The following is a 22,908-nucleotide window of genomic DNA, read 5'->3' as shown; positions in this document are numbered from 1 at the left end:
CGATCCTTAAAAAACAACAAAAAGGTGCCACGAAGGGTTCTTTGAAGAACCATAGAAGAACCACATTTGGTTCCCTATAGAACAAGGTACATTTACCTTTTAAAGGTTTGAAGACTTTTAAAGACATCACACAAAGGTTCTTTACCAATTCAAGGGTTCTTCCTAGAACCAAATATGTGGTTGCCCTCTCAGACATCACATTTACCAAAATGGTTCTCTAAAGAACCATCCACTGAAACCAAATCAATGGATAGTTCAACAGCTGGATGTATGAGCAAGGAAACTTGCTAAAGTTTAAAGAACCTCCACCTAATGTAAAGGTTCTTCACCAATTTGACGGTTCTTCCTAAAAGCTGTACACTACGTGGTGGTCTCTTTAAACTTTGAAAAGGTTCATCATGGTCACAAATCTCTTTTACTCTCTAAAGAACCAAACACTGAAAGGTTAATTAAGGTTCTTCTATCCTGTATGACTAAATTTGTGATGTTTCCTAAGTACCAGCGCTGGTGGTCTAGATTACAATGATAAAAACATTCCACTTCTGACACCAGTAGCACCCTGTCTCTCTACAGAACAAGTTTTCTCTGCAGGAGGGTGAGTCGGCCAGGGCCAAAGAATGAGTAAGGCATTCATTCAAGGGTCATTCTCAAAGCTATCTACACAAAGAGGTCACTTTCTATATGCTTTTAGCAGTGACCAGGTCACTTGTACCTGACCTCCATTCCATACTGAAGGTAAAGAACCACTCAAAGCTTCCACACTGCACATCCGCAGGAATAAGAGCACTAGATTCATCCCGAAAAGGACGCTAGCAGAGCCGCACTATGCTGTAAACCCATACCCCACTCACCCACGCGTACTTATCCACACACAGAACCGCGAGCCCACACTCTCCTTATTTAACAGTATTCTCCATGTTCGCTTTCTGCACCCACAAACAGCGATATTAATAGCACCGCACAAGCGTGTGTGGAGGCAGGTATCAGCAGCAGCTCTACGGCACAATCCGTGCTGGAGGAATGCATAACAATCTTCCAGCTGCTAAACATCAGCAAGAAACCCTCCACATGACTCACGCAGCACCGTGTGAGGGCATCACTGTTTTCCCTCAACATATATACAGTAACTATGAGACAGAGGGCTTAAAGCAGTGTGAGGGAGAGTCTGCGTGTCTGCACATATTCTTGTTTTCCTTACATTTTCAGGACAAAACTGTTCCTGACCTTGTAGGGAAATGAGGGAAACAAAGATCTAGTATACAATGTCAGGATCAACAAACATATGTCTATAAAGGGTTCTCCGCATTATAAAAGTGTTCTTCAGATTGACGGTGAATACGTCACTCATGGTTCTATATAGAACCTTTCTGGAAATGGGTCTGTATAGTAGCACGAAAGGCTCTTATGTTGTTATGACATCAAGCTTGTAACAATGACCTTTTTTGGTGCTGCTCAAAAAGGTTCTGTATAGAATCATCTGCAGCACATTCTCCAATAACAATAATAAGACTAAGAGCCATCTTTTGTGTATATTATACATCTTGTGTGTATATATATTTTACAAATAGGACATAATTACATTATTATTACTACAAACATGTACCGTCAGAACAAAACCTTGTATCTCCAAAATGGTAACTTTACAGGAGAAAGAAAAAACCTACTTCACTTTTAATGTAAGTCAATGGAACCAGAGGTTATTTCAAGTCAATTTGGGCTGTTTGTGTTTGTCCGTTCATCATGAAATTTACACACAGTTTAAAGGCCAGAAAACATTTTCAAATTGTGTCAGAAACTGAAAAACGACAAAAATGGAGATACAAGGTTTTGCTCCAACAGTACATATGGGCAGTCATGGGCTGGAGGTTAGGGATCCAGCCTCGTGACCGGAAGGTCGCCGGTTCAATCCCCAGAGCCGACAGCACATGGCTGAGGTGCCATTGAGCAAGACACCTAACCTCCAACTGCTCCCCGGGCGCTGTAGATTTGGGCTGCCCACCGCTCCGGGCAAGTGTGCTCACTGCCCCCTAGTGTGTATGTGGTGTTTCACTGCCCAGATGGGTTAAATGCGGAGGTGAAATTTCCCCGTTGTGGGACTAATAAGGGTCACTTAATCTTAATATATATATATAAAACTAGACATTATAACTGTGTGGATGTGTGGATGCATGACTGACGACTGTCACCAAGACTTTTCCCTTATTTCTTTTTGTTATTACTGGGTCAGACCCGTGCCTGACCGTGATCCCCTCCAGAAGTGGGCCGTCCTGTCAGAGCCTTCTTCCATTACCCCATCTCCCCCTTCGCCTCCCACTCTTTGACCTTGCCATGCGTGCTGCCGCCGTGAGACAGACACACACACCCAGCAGGGGGGCCCTATGCATGAGTGCCTCGTAACCGCTTATTAGTTCGCGTTTGTGAACACACTAAAAACAGTTTCCTTTCCCTCCTTGGGCTTCCCTTCCTCTCCCCGTCACCGAGAGTGACAGTTGGGTATGTGGGAGGGGTGGCAAAGGAAGGGTTTGTTACTGGGTAGAAACGTGTTATGCGGCCTCATGTAAGCGAGTGCTGTACGTCAACTTCTTTAATGTGCAGGAAATCAATAAAAGCCATTTGCATCGTTCTAGACAATAACCATTGACACTACAATAGAGTACAGTCTTTAAAAAGGTGCCACAATGGGTTCTTTGAGCTTAAAAGAGCCTAAAAGGACCACTTACGGTTTCCTAAAGAACACTGGGCCTCATTCACCAATATCTTCCTTAGTTTTTCTCAAATTCGTTCTTGATAAAGGTCCTAAAAAAGTCTACGTCAGACTCATGATGTGTTCTTAAACCAAAGTACTCTGCTCTGGAGCGTGCGTAGATCCCGTTCTTACCTGAGAACAAATCCCTAAGAAGAAAACATTGATGAACATCAGAATCTTAAGTGGGTTTTAAGAAGAAATTTCTTCTTAAGAACACTTGGTGTATGAGGCCCAATGCCTGACAGAGAGTTTCATGGGTGTGAAGAACTCTTAAGGCAAAGGTGCTTTACCAATTTAAAGTTCTTGTACATTTTGTGGATGTTCTTTAAATTTTACGAAGGTTCATCAAGCAAAGAAACTACTTTTCTTTTACGAGAGTATCTAATGACTCCTCGATGAATCTCAATATCAGCTTTTTCACAATCCACACCTTTGCTGACTAACTGTTGCATCCCTAGTGTAGTGCATCCCACAGCCTCGTTTCCTTTCCTTTATCCGTCAGTGGGACAGAAAAGGTCTGCCGAGTTTTTCACCTCTACTTTCTGGACTGCCCCGCCGCCTTGGCCAGGACTTCTCCATGGATGTTCCATGGATCGTTGCCTCAACAACAATAACAACACCACCACCAAAGACAAAGAACAACACTTCAATTCCTCCAAATAATATGGGCTATTCTGTAGTGCAGCATGCTTAAGAAATTAATGTAGAGAACACCTTAGCTCAAGCATATGATGGATGACACAATGACCCATCCCGAAATTAATCGACACAGTGAAGAGAACTACTTATTTGATTCTTATGTCGAGGTCTGCAAAGTTAATTGGATGTCATTAAAACAGTTAGCAGTGTGTACGTCTTAATTTAGTAGAGACTAAGTAATAAAAGTTCTGAGACTCACTCCCAACTTCTGCCAAGTGAATGGCTGGAAAGCACATGCTCCCAGGATGGGTGCCTGACCCAGAAGAGAGCGTGACACATATAGCAGAGTAGAACATGGCACACTTCTGACATCCCTAGAGTACGTGATCATGCCTGCAAGTGAGCAACAAGATCTGGTGGAAGAAAGGCTGCTGATGCAAACTTAAAATGTGGTGGTGCAGATTGTCAGACGTCAGAATTTCCCCTGTATTTCAAATACAGTCAATCAGCCAAGACAAGTTTGTTGTCTGAAGTTTGTTTCTTTAGTTTCACAAACCGCATACGCAAGTCTAGGTGAGGTTGCTGAAAGGAATTCGGTGTAGTTGATCGGCCAAGTTCAAATTTTGCATTACTTCAGTGCTGGAGCGACAAAAACTTCTCTCAACCTGCTCAAGCATTGTTTATGTGGTCTAGGACACTAAACTATAAAACAGAGCTGTGTAGTTCAACACTAGGCATTAGGTGTGGGGTGGAATGCCGGTTCCTCTTCTTGTGTATCCAGGCACATGGATGAAATACATGAAGCTGTGAATGTAATCTAGCGTCCATCCACTTGAGTGATGTGCATGCACATAAAGGTGAATCAGAATTCCTGTTTACCTACAGCGAACTTCTGTCCATGCTTATAGTAAGTGATGTTGTGTCCTACAATACATTGACAACCCCAGCGCTAAACTAAAGAAGTCAAATTTGGACATTAAACATGTCTTGGCTGACTGACTACATGTTGAGTAAATGGAAAAGATGTAAATGTTGGTGTTGATTTCTCAAGAAAGCATTCAGTAACAGCCACACAGTCTGAGGCAAGCGTGTGAAAATGTAGCTATTACGCTAAACTTTCATCACTTTTTGGCTACATTTGCCTCGTAGCTCACGTGAAAAACTAAAGCGCAAACTCTGGATGCCACACAAGTCTTGGTTGATTACATTTAGGTTAAGGGGACCCTTGTGTGGATTTGATCCCCCAAACTCTCTGTGACAGTCTGTTTTTGGAGGGAAGGAAAGGGAATTTCCAAAGTCAGACTTCCTCCAGTGTGAAGAGAGGCGGGCAGGTAGTTAAAGCTCTAGGCCTTAATAACAGTTGTTTGCCGGGTGTGAGGAGAGACAGCAAGAGAGTGAGAGAGATAGAGGGAGGGAGAGAGTAAGAGAGAGACTCAAGGTTGCTGTTAAAGTGGCAGTAAATTCCACTGGGCGACCAGGATGGCCTCCAGACTGCTCCCCCACAGGTGGTGGGCGGGGCCGATGCCGCCCAGGGTGACGGAGACCTCTGGCCCTAATTGGCCCTTCCTGTTTCTTCCTGTGAGCGCGCCAAGAAGGCAGCAGAGCCGAAGGCACCATAGCGGGAAGTCTTCCTGCGCTAACCGTGGCAACAGCATCACAGCCACGTGACCGGAGTGTGAGTGGTAGGGGGTTAAAATCTGGCGTGACTGAACTGGGGCAGAAAAAGGGGGGCAATAAGGGAGGGCACGATTCTTTGCTGATTCTCAACGGAGAGGAACTGGGGGGACACTGGGAGGCATGGGAGGGGGGGTTCGGTCTGCTCCCCAGTGGAAGACAGAAGGTTTTGAAGGAGAGGGATGGCTAATGGGGGTCACAAACAAACAAGATTAGGCAGGATAATGGGTTACAGGTTAAATCCTTTAATGATTTAATTATTGGCTTCCATTGTTCAGTCACTTAGGGGGCATCCTAATCTTTCAAACGTCAATATGAGAAAATTGACCTTCCTTTAACTTTTTACTAGTTTTCCCCAGCCTTCAACATTTCATGTCCTTCGGTTATATTCCCTGTTTCATGTGTACTCTATTACTGTGCATGTCTAGCTTTTGACAATGCTCTTTGTGCACAGCTGTGCAAGATCTTCCTATCTTCTGTAGGTGTTAAACACAGCTTTATATAAGAACACCTACTCTGACGGTTCCCGGAACATCTCATCACTTCTTTTTTGGTATCTTCTGGCAACCTTCAGTAAAATTAAAGCTGCAGATGCAGGAGCAAAAAAAAAAAAACATGCTAAAATGTGGTGTGCATCACTGTTGCGAGTCACCCTGGAAAGCCTGAAATAGTCATTTAAACGTCAGAGGTATCAGATCAGCTTTCCCAGGGGTTTTTCCATGTTACATGCACAGGCTCAAAAAGAAGGTCTGGATCTCAAGGCAAAACCAATATTATAATGATTCAGACATCAGTGCTGAAAGATTCACCATTTTATGTTGAAATTGCAATTTAAAAGAGTGCAAAATTCAATTTCCAAGAACAGCCATTCCAATTTAAGCCATTTTCTATTAACAATGTTATCTTAATTGGGCAACATTAACCTAATATCAGGGTTTATACCAATAACTCTATGCTATGACATCACAGCCAGTGTTCAGTACTCAACTCTTAAGCCAGAAAAGGTGGATGTTCTTGTCTTCTTGGCCAGAACAACAGGTCTCGACTTCAATTTCCAGAAAATAATTGCAATTTAGTTCGCAGTTGCACTATTGATCAGAAAAATTGCGATTTGATATTTTTTTTCCCCAAATCGTTCAGCCCTGGCAAATATGATGACAACAATAGAAGATTCGCATCAAGGAAAAACCCTTACCAAAGTTCAGACAGAGTTCTCTTGGAATAGTCTCGGACCACTGGATTCATCCCCCCTCAGAGGTCCAAAGCACAACCCACGTTCCAAATTGTTCCTCCGCACATTTTGTTTCCACCAGAGAGGTATAAAATGCTTGCAGTGTGGCTTTAAGGTCTTAGTTTGCTGCCATTGTGTATCTAGCCCTTTTAAACAATTATAACCCAAAATCATTGGGATTGTGCAATAGGCTTGGGTTTAGAAGGCTTGCATCCAAAGATGTGATGCCAAAACCCCCAGCAACAAGAAAGAATGAAGCAGCTGATGGTGATCAGACGTTTAGAGCATGGCTGAAAGGGATCTAACTAAGAATCAACTCCTTTCTTGTCTGTACAGAGTTCTCAGTTCCTTGATTCCTTCAACACCCAATCTAAGGATTAATGGGAAAAATTTGACTATGAAATGCAGCGGTCATACCCAATTCTGTGCGGGTAACAGGTGCCCACCTTCGCCTATCATTGGTATGTATTGCCATAAAGAAAATAGAGAACATAGGCTACATTAACACAGCAGGTAAAAGTGGCCCAAACCTTATTTTCCTACAAATCTGATATCTTTGTTTGGCTATTCACATTATCTTTTAAATGTGATCCATATGTGTCATCAGTCTGAACAGATCAGCTCCCAAGCTGACCAGCATGAGCAAAAGAACAATGCTTCACAGTACTTCACGTGGCTCATCCAGAGGGAAGCAATCATGACTATGAACGCACAGTTTCCGTTTCATCTTCGCCAGCATCACAGTAGCAACCATGAAGATCCAACGGCTGACAGCTGGGCTCACAGTTCAGAATGTGTTCAAGCTCATGTCATTTCTCTGGTTCACGTCCTCGGATTCTTTAAACACTGCTTTCAGACTTTTAACTGTTCCTTGATGCTGCAGCCTTGGTCTCCTATGGGGAAATGAGGGGGAATTCTCTCCTGTGAGGAAAAGAATAGGATTTGGGCCACTTTTACCTGCGGTGTGAACACAGCCATAGTCGACCAGTACGTACTGGTAGGGTTATCTACTAAGAACTTCCATGCAAATGAACACAGGTGCAAGTTCAGAATCAAAACATGATCCCAATATGGTTCACATGCTATTTGCATGACAACCAGAAGCTCTAAGGCCATTGCGCCTATATGGTAAATCACAACAGTGACTTTTTAACACCAAAACAGGGTCCAAAAAATGTTAGTAAATCTGCTCTGAAGCTTTCCTTCCTATGGCAAGAGAGGAAGGCCAGTTGTGCTCCTGTTGATGCATTGCCGGGAAACTTGGTATCAACTGAGAATTGAATGTCTTAACCAACGGTCCCACTCATGGACTATGATTGTTTAAGTTGAAGTCTATAGGGACTGTGCAGGCTAGAATATTTAACATCAAACTGTCGTCCAGCTGTGTTCAGAGTGTCTTCAAGCTAGTGCTGACCACTGAGTCTAATGCCTATGATTTACACTAAAGATCAGGCGTCCAAAATCTGTGGAAAATTAAACATCCGTAATGGCGATCGCCGTTTCCTTATATAACATCCCACTCTCGCAATTCCTCCAACAGGAATGAAAAAAGAGCAAACTGGATTATTCGTTCTCCCTGGGGTCGGCGGGTGTGCTGGTCCAGCTGGGGTACCGCGCAGTGTTGATATTTTGCCGGTCAGTGAGATCTTTGTGAGGATTTGGTGATCTCTCTCCCAGAGAAGTACAGAAGAGGCACACCTCTCGGCGGAGTGTTTACAAAAGATCCCAATCTCCATCAAAGACGCCTCCCCTTGTAAACAGATGCAAGTTCTGACTATACTGTACTCTAAACAAACAACTCTCTCTCTCTCTCTCTGAGGGGGGGGGTGTTTTTTTCCCTCGTTTCTATTTCCTTCTGCCTGGCAGCCTCCAAAGTTTTCCTCGCAGCCTGTAAACTGCGGCTTTTGCGGAACTATTTGGCCCCGAAACCTGACATGTGAAATCAAACAGCCGTCTTTCTCCAGAGCGCGGAAAAGCGGGAACAGCCGCTCGCTGCCTGAGAGCGAACGAGGCGTTTGCGACATATGCCAACCATACGCACCAACACAAACACGCTGCACACCCACACGTGGTTCACTTTATCGCTAACCCAGAAGCAAAGAGAGGCATTCATCTTTGTCAGTCACTCTTTGTGGAAGCGGGAACGTACCGCATTATGTGACTGATATCACCAGAGTAATGTTTGGAAACAGAGCAAATGAAATGCCACTGGGGACAGTCTGTGCAGCAATGACATCACTTTTCCTGATGATTCATCACTGTAATGTACTGTAATTTCAGATATTATGAACTAATGGCAATGACTGGTGTGTTTACTTCAGAGATTTACCGCATCACAATTCATGCTGAAGGGTACAGCTCTGCTAAGTTACTGTATCTTAATCAAATCTAATTTACACAATTTTCCTTCCCCTCTCATGCAGTGAGGCTAACACTGCTAATAAATAGCTGTTTCTAAATAAAACCAACAGGAATCATTAATGTCATCTAGTGTCATCATGCATGACATTCATCTACATGAAGTCGGATTCTGCAGGGAAGTCGGAATTCAGCACAATTACTAGTGTCCATAATGCCTTCCCCAGTTCTCAGCTACACTATAGTTTTTAAGTCATGCTGTGCCTTAAACACATCAACAAGTCTGTGCAACTTTATTGAAGAGCTGAATGTGGTTTGAGTGGATTTAGAGAAGTTTCTGAGATGTTTCATGGAAAAGTTTTGGGTGACTATTGACATCTACTGTTTGTCAGCAACGTTAGTCTTAAAGTGTGAGCACTACATTAAAAAAGTAAAATGTGGACACCAAGCATATCTTGGCTGGAGTAAGTGGAAAATTGCATACATTAGATTTCTTTGCCAAACCATTCCTTAAAGAAGTTACGGAAGTGTGGAATAGAACTTCAGATCGGTCATTAAAGGGGCTAATCCAGCTAACTATCCTCCCATGATTGTATGTACAGTCCCCTGCTCTGACAAACAAATTCAGCCCAGTCACTAAACTCATGGTCCACCGCCACCTCTCTGATCTTTTGCATCAGCAGGCTCCGGGCAGAAAGCTATGAGGCAACGTATACTTTACAGTGAGTGTGGCCACTACAGAAAAATCCCAACAGAAAACCCCAAGCAACCAAGGCCAGCAAGGCAATCTTGTCTGCTCCTCCAGTTGCCATATCCCCAAGGAAAGGAGATCAGAGTCCAATTAAGTGGGCATTCCTGGCATGCTTGCAGAAGGGATGAAAAGAGTTAAGCGTTTAGCCGCCGCCCCCTCCCTTCAATGCCCCCCACCCTCCCTTTTCCCTTAAAGTTAGTTTACTTTTTTCACCCTCTCCCTTGAAGTCTTAATTGGTCTCCGAGTGTGGGGGTAATTTCGAGGGGACGTTTAAGGAGCATGTCTGATGACTGTGCCGTGGAATCGAGATCTCATGACCTTCTGCAACAGCAGGGAAAAGGTTGCATAGGGTCACTGCACTAATGAGATTCTTTGCGTAACGTGGGGTCCCTAGAAAATCACAGACTCTTGACCCTCAAAAGTCCTTCTACAATCAATGCCCAATCAGACACAGCAGCACTTGACACACTAGTGGGAAGCCAAAAGAAAACAACTAAACAGGATTCTCCGGGAAGAGGGAAACAGGGCCCAAGATGGAATAAACATACCCAATAAAGACAACACAGCAGAAGGCTATATTATCCTATGGACACTCCTAACGTAACCCAGTGCCTTGGTTCTACAGGTACTGTGCATGTAAAAAGGTTAATCATTGGTTGACCTAGTTTGATGTAAGGAAGCAAACAGATGCAAATCATTAACATACGTTCGGCACATCCACCAATGTCAACAAGCTGCGAATCCTCCCAACTGCAGATCAACTCTGTGGAGCCCTAAACAGGAGAGTGGAGTTCACTCACCGGTCTTGTGGATCTCATAGCGCAGCGAGAAGCCAGCACCCTGGTGAGCGTAATCAGACACAAACTTGATGTGGAGGACAGGGCCAGAAGAGATGATGGCAGGGGGAGCGATGTTGCTGCAGTGCTTCCCCAGCAGGTCGGCTGAGTCTGAGTTGCCATCTCTTATCTCTATAAAGTCATACCTGGAAAGACAATGAAGACACCGGTTACTGTTACTGCTGATTCATCTCACATTCAGGCCTGTCACTGAACTCATGGTCCAGTGGTAATGACAGTTCACATCACCAGACTACAGCAGTATGACTTCAGCTAGCTTGTTCTCCATTCAGAATGTGGCCTTATAAAAGTGAGGGGAGCAACAAAACCAGCCGTGAAGCAGTTGACAGTCCAATCGAGCATTAACAAAACAAAGCTTTTCAGAAAAAAACTAGACAAAGCAAGGCAGAGCCTTTTCAAATAATAGATGGAAAACGCAGATGATGCTTGAACAAAACCAGAACAAACAAGAATTTTGTTTACAAAGAACGTCTAGAGCCGACACTTATGTGACAAGCTTAAAGAGTCAGCGGGAAAACAAAAGAACACAGCCTGAGACTGTATGAAGTGTGCCACAAATTGATTTGAATTCAGGAGAATTTAGGAGAAGTTTTATTTGAAACTGACCCAGGGTCACCTTTGACCCTCCGTAACCTGTTGCCTTCCCACAACAAACACACATTCTTGCTTGTCACTTCAGAAGCTGAAGACAAAACCCAGCTGTTTCACCAATCTCATTCTGTCTGCTGCCACGCTGTCCCAAAATATCCATTCTGGTATATAACTGACAGGCTGAAAATGCTAAAGAGGCACAAATGAAAGATTGTCGTGAATCTTGAGTGAAGTCAACTCATTCAAAGAATGCTTTCGGACACAACAGCAGTTCTTGAACCAGACAACCTCCAAATTGCTAAACCCAACCCAGCCGCCCTGCTTCTACATCCAATTAGCCATGTTTCCAAACTAGACTGTCTCCTGGTCTTGAATGATGAGGGATCAATAAAACCTTTCTCCTGTTAATCAATAGTATATATCCATTGATCGTTCAAGATAACGTCTTTCAAAGCCTCAGGGCCCAAGAATGAAGTCGATTTACATGTCTAACGAGTCTGAGGACTTTTCTCTCCAAGGTTTGCCAGAAATCAAGAGTAAACAAAACCGGTCATTATGTGTAACATAATGGGCTGTTTATTGCTAACTTCACAGACCAGCTTACAAATGTTCATGGGGTTATATGCACTTTTGTCTGGGCTAGTTTGGTTTGCTTTTTCCCTCTCATGTCCTTGACTGGAGCTTTCAACTGAAGGTGTTCTTTGTCCACTCCCCACCAATTAGCCAAATGTTTGAAACCAGACTGCACCCGAAAGTACTGAAATAAGTTAGGCAATCATCAATCGTTTTCTCGCTAAAATCGTTCATTTAGTAGTGTCCATTCGTTATTTAAAGTAACATCTTTCAGGAGCTTCATGTCCCAAACCCAGCAATAATTTTCAATCGTTAACTTCAATGAGAGGATTTTCAAGCTTTTTTACAGTAATACCTGGATAGCACCAGTTGAACGTTCTATGATGTTTTAGTGTCGTTGAGTGTTTAGTGGTAACTGTAGAATGGTAACTATGAATTTTTAAAGCAGGGTTACTAAAAGGAAGGCCCTTGAGCTAAAGCTGGACTGGAAGGATCTTTGATTTGGCCCGCCATAAGGATGCCTCCACCACCCCTCGGTTACTTAGACAACGTTTCTTTAAATTTTCATTTTGGTTTTAAACAAGATTTGACAACAGAAGGTTTTAAGATGATTTAAAGATGAATCTTCATGTGTAATGGAACCACATTATTAAAAGTAGTTCACAACACAAGATTGGTCAATATTGCAAAAGCATGCACTTTCCAAATTCATGCATGAATACTGATGATGTGGGTAAATTTGCAAAAGCTGTTACTTTTTGGCCCTCGCCCCACCAAAACCATTACAGTTTGCACCCATTAGATGAAAAGACTGTGCACCCGTGTTTTAGAGGGACGCATGCTTTTTCAAACCAATGAAAATCTCAGTGATTTAGTGGGTCTGCTTTATCATATACTGCAGTAAGAAGGAACTTGCAGAAGACTGAGGATCTGTGACGATTGAGATCCTTCTGTGGACAGAGCCTCGATGAGGCCAAAACAGGATAAAGTCATAATGAGGCACCTTTCTAACCTTCTCCCCCCCCGTTGGTACACAGTCATCTGTCGGCCGGGTGCATAACTGCCGGCTCCACGTCAGCCCGGGAATGTGTGTCTGTGTGTGTGTGTGGGTAAACCTGACACTGCATTAGGCCTCTTAATCTGACATAGAGGCACAGGTGTGGCGGTGGTTTGCCCACTCTGGATCCCGCACGCTTAGAGACCTCAGGTAGGCCAGTGCAAATTTAGACCGGGGACTAATCAACTTTCAAGATGTTCTGCCTCAAAGTGGATAGGATACTGAAACACATATGCACACATATTCTACAGTTACGGATCTTGCTTCTAGCCCTGGGGCCCCAGCAGTGCTGCTTCAAATTCAGTGCGAAAGGCAGAGACCACCCTTCATTTATTTAATGGCCAGTCAAAATTGCCATCAAGTACAACTTATTCTTTTTTAGGCAATATGTCTGTGATAAGACATCTGCATAAGAAAAGGAAACCTTGAAAGAAAATAAGTGAACAAAACAGGAGTTTTGATTCAATCAAAAACTAGAGTTTGATTAAATTATTAAAAGTTTTTAACCTGCTGTGAGACTTGGCAGAGCACCAAAAGCTACAACATCTTTGAGAGATGGGAGAAAATCAAGCTCTGTTCTTGCTTCAGATCTGAGAAAATCTGCAGGTGTTTCTGTCCATCCTTCTACTGTGAGAAGGCAACACTACTGGACTGAAAGGGTAAGCAGCCATCCAGAAGCCCTCACTAAGAAAAGGAAATAGACAAAAAGAGGGAAATTAGCTAATCAAACAAAGAAGCTGCTGCTGTTCTCAGAACAATGGACTGACCACCCCAGAGTCCAGACTTCAACACCACTGAATGTGAGATTACTTGGATCAGAAGGTGCAACCAACTTCTAAGACTTCTAACTTGGAGGTGTGTAAAATATTTTTGCACCATCTTGTGATTAGATACCTACAGATTGCTATTCTTAAAATAAAGGAGATTATTTGTAGTTATACCACCCGAGAACCGCTTTTGGTTCCCAGAGAGACCTTCTGAAGACTAAGACTTATGACTAAGATGGAGATAAATAGACGTCAGGGTTGCCTGTCTAGCACTGATGGAAGCTAACTGGTGGGGAATGTTGTTAAGAAACTGGATCTTTCTGTGAGTCATGCATGTACAATTGTGCCAGTATCTATATGAGGGGTCCAATAAAGGTTTTAGGAGGCCCAGTCGCTGGGGACCCCTCTGCTCCCCTCTGCTCCATCTCTCAATCTATATGAATTTTCCTAGAACAGTACAATGCAAGAGCCATTTGGCATTGTACTTATAAGAATTTATACACAAAACTGCATTTTTTAAAATCAAAATAAGACATTTGTTGGCTTTTCGACAAAAACACTCACACACAGTCATCTGGAACATCAAACGTTAATCAAAATGCTTAAAATAATCTGGCAATCGTTCACTGGCAATACTGGAGAGGGTAATCAGGAGAGTCAGGAGAATTCCTGGTAACACTTTGGACTATATATACATATATAAACTCATGAATATATACACAAGAATGAATTTAGTGGTTAATCAGAGGCCCTTTTCTCAAGCTAATGAGATTCATAAAGTGGGCAGCAATAGCTTGTGTTCAAATTTGGTGTAACCGGAGCTTTAAAGCTCTGCAATATGGAAGAAGTTCCAAGCCAACTTTATTTATTTCATATAAAGTTTATTTAAACTTCACTGGACAGACGTCTGGCTGTATTACATTTCAAAATGTCCAAATCATTGCTTTTTTTAAATAAATAAAAGTGTCTTCAAACGTCTTTTTCCATAGTGGAGAGTTTCTAAACTTTCCAAAGCTAGCTGAGTAATCTCATACTATTAAATATTAAAAAAAAAAAACTTCATTGATTTTGAAGGTTGTTCATGCTCTCGTTTTAAAAATCAGGTTTTAAGAAAATGTTTAAAACATTTTGATGATTGATGCTAAGGTTAGATTACAACACTAGATCAAACTAGTGTGAATTAAGTCTACAATGCTTTGAATCAATGAAATATTTACTGAATTTAGCGCCATAAGATGATTAACAGATCTTCTTAACTGAAGAACTACTCAAGTCAAGTTTTCTCACCAAAATTGCAGATATACTTATTCAATGCAGGGAACCTTTCTGTTCATTTTTCAGGATGTTTTTTTTTTGCAATGTGCAGACTGTATGAAGATGGTAAACAGTGAAAAACAACAACAACGTGGAGCCGAGGAGGCAAGAATGAAACGGCGCTTGTAGAGGATGCTCTGAACTGCTCTAAAGCACTGGCTTTATCTGAGCAGGTGGGCAGTGGGAAATGCTGACAGGAGCTCACAGCATTATTTTGTGGCATACAGGCTCAGGATTATGTCACATTTTTGATACAAAAATCTTGGAAATCGCTTTACTTGAAGGGCCTTTATTACACATGTGTAAGCACTGAATAACATATTTATAAAACAGTACTAAAGTATTTGTTATCAGATTTTGTTTTCACAACCGTACGCCATGTGATGTTTCATAAAGTCATTTATTTTTTACGAACCAAAGTGACCAACATTTATTCTGTTTATACCACTGTTACGAAGCATCAATCCCCAAAAAATGGCCTTTATAAGGTGGATGCCAGTAAAAACACTATAATAGTTGTATATATTTCTACTTAAGCTAATGAGTATAAATACAACTTCTACCAGGTCTCCTTAGAAACTGCTCATCAAAGTAATATAATCTAATAACTGCAGTTCTTCTTCTTCTTCTTTCGGCTGCTCCCTTTAGTGGTCGCCACAGCAGATCATCTGCCTCCATCTTGCCCTATCCACTGCCTCCTCTACTTTCACACCAACCATCTCCATGTCCACCTTCACTACATCCATAAACCTTCTCTGAGGTCTACCTCTTCTCCTTCTACCCGGCAGCTCCATCTCCAACATTCTTTGCCCAATATATCCACTATTCCTCCTCAACACATGTCCAAACCATCTCAACCTGGCCTCTCTGGCTTTATCTCCAAACTGCTCCACCTTCACTGTCCCTCTGATCTTGTCCAGCCTTGTCACTCCCAGCAAGTTCTATTACTGGGTAATGATGCATTATAACAGTGTTAGAAATAGAACAAATGTCTCATGTTCTTTTCAGGCCCTTTATATCATTACAACAGCGTTTACTTCGTCAAACATCTTATGGCATCTTCCAGTGAATGATATCCAACTCCTGGTCTCAAAACGAGTCCCACCCCAGCCCTGCTTATTTGCATATTGTTTTGCTATATCAGCACTGCAAAGGCCAATATCCTTATAAGGGCCGACAAATCCAACACATCGTCCGTCCTCAATACTTGCTCACATGCAGACACTCGCTCTCACGCACACAGACAGCCGAGATAAAAGCCTGTAAACTGTGTGCAAGTGTAATTAGGTTGTAATTGATTTTGCCGAGGCTTTCGGCTGTCGTGGATTAGCCATGATGAGTGAGTGTGTCAAACGTGGATATTGACCGGCTCGGCCCGACTCCTGTGGGCTTTGGCGGATACAGAGAGAAGCCCTTCACGGTGGAAAAAAGACAGGAAGCTTACCGATCATCAAAAAGGCCACAGTCACGTCTTTGTATTCGCTTTATTGAAGAATGAAGTGTCTTCAATTTCACACTATGCTGGTCATGGAAACTGCCCCCCCCCACCCCCCCCCCCTTGGCTCACAGACCTTCTTGGTGATGATCATTAACTGCTCATTGGTTTTTCACTCACAGCTGGGATTCTCAGGTATTGCCAGTGAAAGTGCAGATTCGACACATTCAATCCTTCCTCTGGTTGTGTTAGTGAGTAGAAGAGGAAATGATTTATTATGATTTGAATTTAATGGAAAGCTGCTGTGTTTTCATTGCTTAACCTGAGGTGAACACAGCAGCCTAAACCAAGTCAAAATGTAAATACTTGGCTCAAATCATATCAAGTGACTAATAACTGTGTAGTTACATGTTAACAATGCATGTAGCTTTACAGAAGCAGCTAAAAACATGCTTTATTTTTAACGCAATGTTTGGAGACACATGATTCAACATAGCTGTAATCCATCTGCCACAGTGAATATATCACCAGCAGTTGTTGCAAGCTTTATTATTGTGTAGCTGCAGTTATTAGTGACACAAAATGAAATTGGGGCTAATGAGCCAAGTTATAGAAGTACGAAAGTACTACAGCTATATTATTCTCATTGGGGATTTTTATCAAAAACCTGTTTCGTTTAATCAAAATACTGATAAAATGTGATCCCTTACGGTCCCATGCAACAACAGCATTGGGACGTCCCGTGACTGAGGTGAGAAGAGCAGATTAAATGTCAGAATTGGCATTTTTGGTGTCAGCCTTAATGAGTTACCACGGAACCTGTCAATAAAGACTGCATATCCCGTTTAAACGCTATGCATTACTACATAATTAAGCATGTAATTACATGATTACATTTCCAGAGGGCACCACTCGCTGGAATGATCTAAAATGCAACTGCATAATGTCTTGCATACATTAAGCATGAACGCCCTCGGTCTCGTTACGTGTCGGTTGGTTTCTTGGTTTTATTGGTGAGGAGTTAAAACGTGGGCTGCGGGGAACGAACTCAAATACGGCACATATAGAGCACAGTTTTTAACGTTGAATATGAATAAAACGTCGCATTTAGAATGTGCCGTTACTTTTGCCCAGGCCATGTCCCACTGTGCCCACTGTGTTAAATGCCTTAGAAGCTGCTCTCTGTGGAAAACCTGCGCTTATTTTCACTGTAAGCATGTAACAACCGAGGGCGCCAAAACTTTTGCACACCACCGCAAGCACAGGCCGTTTCATTGGTTTTAGTGTCTGTGGCTTCCCTGCCACATGGAGGGCAAATGCCCGGTGTCTCATGTTCAGACACGTCTCTCTCTCTCTCTCTCTTTCCCACCTCCCCTTCACTCACTCGCCTCCCTCTTCGTTGTCGACTGCTAATTGCCTTTCACACCTACTGTGTTTTTCAGACATATTTTCCAGCCTGGCACGTTCCCTTGAGGCACCACTAGCTGCCCCGAAGGCCAGATCGTCTGGAGGGAGAGGAAGGGAGGGGGATAGAGAGAGCTTTTTTTGTTTATTATGTAGTTCCTGTGGTGTTAGTTGGGGTCTATTCTTATCTGTGTACCTACAAGTGTGCAAATGTGAGAGAAGTATTGACCTCACGCTGCGCGGTCAATACACAGTCTTTCACCTGCTTCACAGTCAGCTTCACACCAGCTCACAGTTGCCCAACGAGGCCTGCACAATATGGACGAAATACTAGGATTGTGATTACATGACTATGTATTGTGATACGCTGTACCACATATTAAACCTACGTTAGTGATAATTAAAGATTGGCCTGCAAATCAGCACTACTTTGTCAGTGTGCAGCATCACCTAGTGAAGCAGCTAGCCTTTCAGTTGCAACACCGAATGGTTATTATCTATCTACAGTACAAAGCCTCCACATACACTACACTGCCAAAAGTCTTCGCTCGTCTGCCTTCACACGCGCATGAACTTGAGTGACATCCCGTTCTTAATCCATAAGACGTCGGCCCACCCTTTGCAGCTGTAACAGCCTCAACTCTTCTGGGAAGGCTTTCCACAAGGGTTAGGAGTGTGTTTAAGGTGTTCTATTGGGTTGAGGTCAGGACTCTGTGCAGGCCAGTCAAGTTCTTCCACACCAAACTGGCTCATCCACATCTTTATGGACCTGCTTTGTGCTCTGGTGCTCAGTCATGTTGGAACAGGAAGGGGCCGTCCCCAAACTGTTCCCACAAAATTGGGAACATGAAATTGTCCAAAATCTCTTGATGCTGAAGCTTTAAGAGTTCTTTTCACTGGAACTAAGGGTCCGAGCCCAACTCCTGAAAAACAACCCCACACCATAATCCCCCCTCCACCAAACTTTACACTCAGCACAGTGCAGTCAGACAAGTACCGTCTCCTGGCAACCGCCAAACCCAGACTCGTCCATTGGATTGCAAGACGGAGAAGCGTGATTGGTCACTCCAGAGAACACGTCTCCACTGCTCTAGAGTCCAGTGGCGGCGCTTTACTCCACTGCATTCCACGCTTTGCATTGCGCTTGGTGATGTAAGGCTTGAATGCAGCTGCTCGGCCATGGAAACTCATTCCATGAAGCTCTCTACGCTGTTCTTGAGCTAATGTGAAGGCCACATGACGGTATGTGAGCAAGTCCTATCACAGTGCCACGCTGGAATTCACTGAGCTCCTGAGAGCGACCCAGTCTTTCACTAATGTCTGTAGAAGCAGTCTGCAGGCCTAGGGGCTCGGCTTTACACACCTGTGGCCATGGAAGTGACTGGAACACCTCAATACAATGACTTGGTTGGGTGAGTGAATACTTTTGGCAATATAGTGTATGTAATTCCTGTCCTTTTTACTTTTATGTTTTAATATTGGAATATGAAGAATCAGTGATCATGAGAATATTCAACTTCTCAGACTTTTTAATCTGCAGCTTTTATGTACTGCTACTATTAATGCGCATCAGCAGCAAGGCAATATCAGCTGGTAAAGTTGTTTTATCTGTTGCAATATTGGAACTGGAAAAAGAAAAAGTGGTATTGTGTCATCTCTGGGCGCTAGCCATTGTAAAGCCCCTTGACATTGGTCCCCCACACTTTTGTCAGGTCAAACTACCCAACTGTAGGGGTGATATGAACCAAGGATCAACAGACAAAAGTGCTGGATGCTGCTTTGCTTTATAGCACCGTCCAGTACCTCTCCACCATAAATGGATGATGTCTGGTTCCTATCACTACCACAGTTCTGACTTTAGCATCTAGAATGTAGCATTTTCCATCAAATCGCTCTGAAAGGCGGCTTCATGATTAAATCATGCATTTAGAACAAATGTTCTCCAGTGTCTGTATTACAAAAGCAAACATCACAACAACTAAAAACTTATATATCATGCATCCCTACTGTACCTCAGGCCAGAGTGCATCTCGCCTGTCTCATAAGTACTGCTGACCACCGTAATGTTCAGTTACAGTCACCACAAATGGATAATTCGGGCACTGTCGAGCCTATCTGAAATCTCATTCAACAACTAATCAATGGCAATCTGTCTGCTGAATGCAAATTCAAAGCTTGTTCCACAGATTCATCACCTTACAGGATAGATTCATCATCCAAATCTAAAGTGGCTCCAATCAAGAACTGCAATTTAGCATTTCCCATTTTAGACGACATAATGTCCTCTCATTTCTATTCCGCCCTGCTTTTAGCGTAGTGGCTTCAGGACCCATTCCAGGTCCTCCCTCCACCCGGCCAAGATGCTAAAATTGAAATTAAATAAAGCTAAGAGTCTGCAGAGAAAGCCGCATACCCGTCCCCCTCGGGGGGGTGGCGGGGGGGGGGGGGGGGGGGGGGGGGGGGGGGTCTGCTAATAAGCTATAAGTGCCTCTGAAATATTAAGTAGATGCCGGGGAGCATTCCTAAGGGAAGGGAAGAGCTGCCATCTTCAATCCGGCTGGGAAGCAAACAGCGTCTCTGTCCGACGTGAAGCTGACACTTACAGATGAGCGAGGAAGACCACCGAGACAAAAGCCCGAGGCTTCTGCAAGCGCCATCGATCCCCAAGACTGAGCCCACCAATTTTTCAAAAAGCCATTGGTTTTCTTTAACGTACATACATATGCATGGGACTCTGTCAGATGCTAATGCGACGTTGCAGCCTTAGCTTTCTCGGAGTCTATGATTTGTACTTCTCAAAGGTTCCTGCCAACTTAGCACCCCCCCCCCCCCCCCCCCCCACCAAGAAGCATTTCCTCATTACTCTTGTTCAAAAAGCAGGAGTCTAGCAAAATCTTTAAAAATTTACAGACGTTGCATTTCCAATTCCAAGTGTTGATTATTTTATGCACGCCTAAACTAATTATGCATTTAATTTTAGCAACATCTTACTAATTCCCAGATTTTGACGCATTTCCGATCCCCTAAAAACATCACTGACATCCTAATGTCCTTAAAGAATTCCTGACCTATTTGGATATCAAGCATTTCTGCTTTACAAAGTTCTTTCCTAAGTTGGTACACCTCATACAATTCATGTAGTGTGGAACATAAATCTGCAGTTTAACTGTCAGTTTAATCTGTTTTTAGCCCTTTGTATAGATAACAATGTCACACAATGTCGAAATCTTCATAAGCAAGTCTTTTTGAGATTGCCGTTATTGTTGTTAATCATACATCAACATGATTATGTGTTTTTAAGTGTTAATAGAGCAATGACAAAATTGGGAACGTTCAAGTTGGAAAATTTATTTGAACAGGTCTCCAAATTGTAATTCCCACTTGGAAAGTCTGAGTCTCTCAGGACCTCCCACTTCTCAGAGTTGCAATTGCATGATGTCACATCAACACTGCAGCATGCGCACTATAGTAATGGCATTTCAAAGTTTGTATGACAATTTTTATGATACAGAAAATCATTTTAACAAAGTTTGTGTAATATGCAAAATTCTAATTTTATATGACATGCACAATTCAAATTTTATATGACATGCAAAATTCTAATTTTATATGATATGCACAATTCAAATTTGATATGACATGCACAATTCAAATTTTATATGACATGCAAAATTCAAATTTTATATGACATGCAAAATTCAAATTTTATATGATATTCACAATTCAAATTTGATATGATATTCACAATTCAAATTTTATATGACATGCACAATTCACATTTTATATGACATGCACAATTCAAATTTTGTATGATATGCAAAATTCTTATTTTGAATGATATGCACAATTAAATTTTTATGAGGTGCAAAATTCTGAATGTTCATTTTATGCACAATTCAAATTTTATTTAATGTGCAAAACTATTTTTATGACATGCAAATTTGAAATTTTGAGAGATGTTTTAGGTTTCAAATTTTGTATGATATGCTGTTACTATATCATATCTGTAAATACATGGGGATATTTGGATAACTGAAAGGTTACGTCAATCTCTGCAAGACTTTTGATAGCTGTGTGCTATTGTGTAGTTTTGCGTGTTAAATTAGTGAGTTGCCACAGATTACACCTACATTTAAAATAAACAAAGCACTATCCAAACCACCTTTTGATTCCAGTGTCCAGCTTTTTAGCTATGTGTAAATAGTGTTCACAGCAAGGGGTTCTCACACCTAACCTGTCAGTCCTCATTGCTCGCTAGCAGCTCAACACAATAATCTGACAGAGTTATTTATGGGAAAATATATGAATGAGTCCATTTCCATTCTGCTGGCACATTGACCACTAGGGGTCCTGCACAAAGAGACCTTTTTAAAGGGCTCAGTATACATTTTTGGACTTTCATTGAGTTTGCATGAACACATCAAGGTGGGACACAGGAAGCTCAGAGGTGAAAAAGTACAATTTCCTAGTTGTTGTGAATGCAACATGTTATTTATTTATGTACTTATAAGCCAAAATAGCAACCATTGCATTGATGCTGAATTGCATTAACAACAATGTTGATCACAGTACTGACTGTAAGTTTGGTGTAATGAGTCTTATTGAGACAATGACCCTCTAGCCTCTAGCCCAGGGAAGGGTGACCTGGCTGGCCATGACCTCACTGGTGTGACTGCTTGTGGGTGATTGATTCCTCATTAAGGGCAGAGAACGTGCATCGATCCCACGTTCTTCCTCCCAAAGGAAGAGAAGTGAGTGGGTGATATCACGCTACGCTTACAGATTACTGACGCACTTGTGCGAGTCAATAGCTTAGCGTCTCTGCCTGCACGTGGAAGATGTGTCGAACGCATTAGCCTACAAACGAGAACCGCACTAGGGGGACATTGTTTTCCACATGTGGAAGTGTGTTCCAGTTGGAAACTGTGGTTGCCTGCTGAGATTTAATAGCATTTCACACCAGTGGAGGAACTTGCTACAGTCTAAAAGGTTTCACAGGCCTTTGAATGGGAAGAATCTAACTGAGCTTATAGCCCTGACATTGTCAATAATCAGACATGCCCCCAATTCCAAAAGTACAGCCAAGACATGTTCGCTTCTTTAGCACTGGAGCTAAATGAATGATGTCTAATGTAGCTAATGATAACCTCACATATTTGCACTAAACCATGCTGAGACGTTTCTGCATTTGTGGTTGTAAAAACTGACAAAAACACATTGCATAGCTAAAAATAGTTGCAGCCATCCTCAAGCCTGAATTTTATCTGCACTTTTGCATCTAGTTTTCTCCCCAGTTTAGTCGTGCCCAGTTCCCACCTGCAGCTAGGTCGTCTGTTATGGCATGATGTTGGTGTTACCACCCTGGGAGACAGACCATCACCTAATTTGTTAGAATGAGATGAGGGAGGTGGGGTGGCAGAGAACACGGTGCCACTGTATCCTCTGAGATAGTGGCTCAGAAGTGTCTTGGCGTGACTACACCATAGGTATGAGACTCCATGAACCTGCCAC

The 22,908-nt window shown here is 42.5% G+C and overlaps 1 protein-coding gene across 2 annotated transcripts in view; it reads right to left on the bottom strand.

The window, feature by feature from the left end:
* Positions 1–22,908, bottom strand: part of nrp2a (neuropilin 2a) — a 110,405-nt gene that overhangs the window by 66,041 nt on the left and 21,456 nt on the right. For both annotated transcript variants that reach the window (XM_017714024.2, XM_017714022.2), the window contains exon 3: positions 10,200–10,381. In XM_017714024.2, coding sequence (XP_017569513.1) covers positions 10,200–10,381 — 182 coding nt within the window. The remainder of the gene's footprint in view (positions 1–10,199; positions 10,382–22,908) is intronic.

Source organism: Pygocentrus nattereri, chromosome 12 (genome assembly GCF_015220715.1).
Source record: "Pygocentrus nattereri isolate fPygNat1 chromosome 12, fPygNat1.pri, whole genome shotgun sequence".
In the NCBI taxonomy this organism is placed as follows: domain Eukaryota; kingdom Metazoa; phylum Chordata; class Actinopteri; order Characiformes; family Serrasalmidae; genus Pygocentrus; species Pygocentrus nattereri.
Note: the sequence above shows the minus strand (reverse complement) of the source record. Positions and strands in the feature narration are given on the sequence as shown.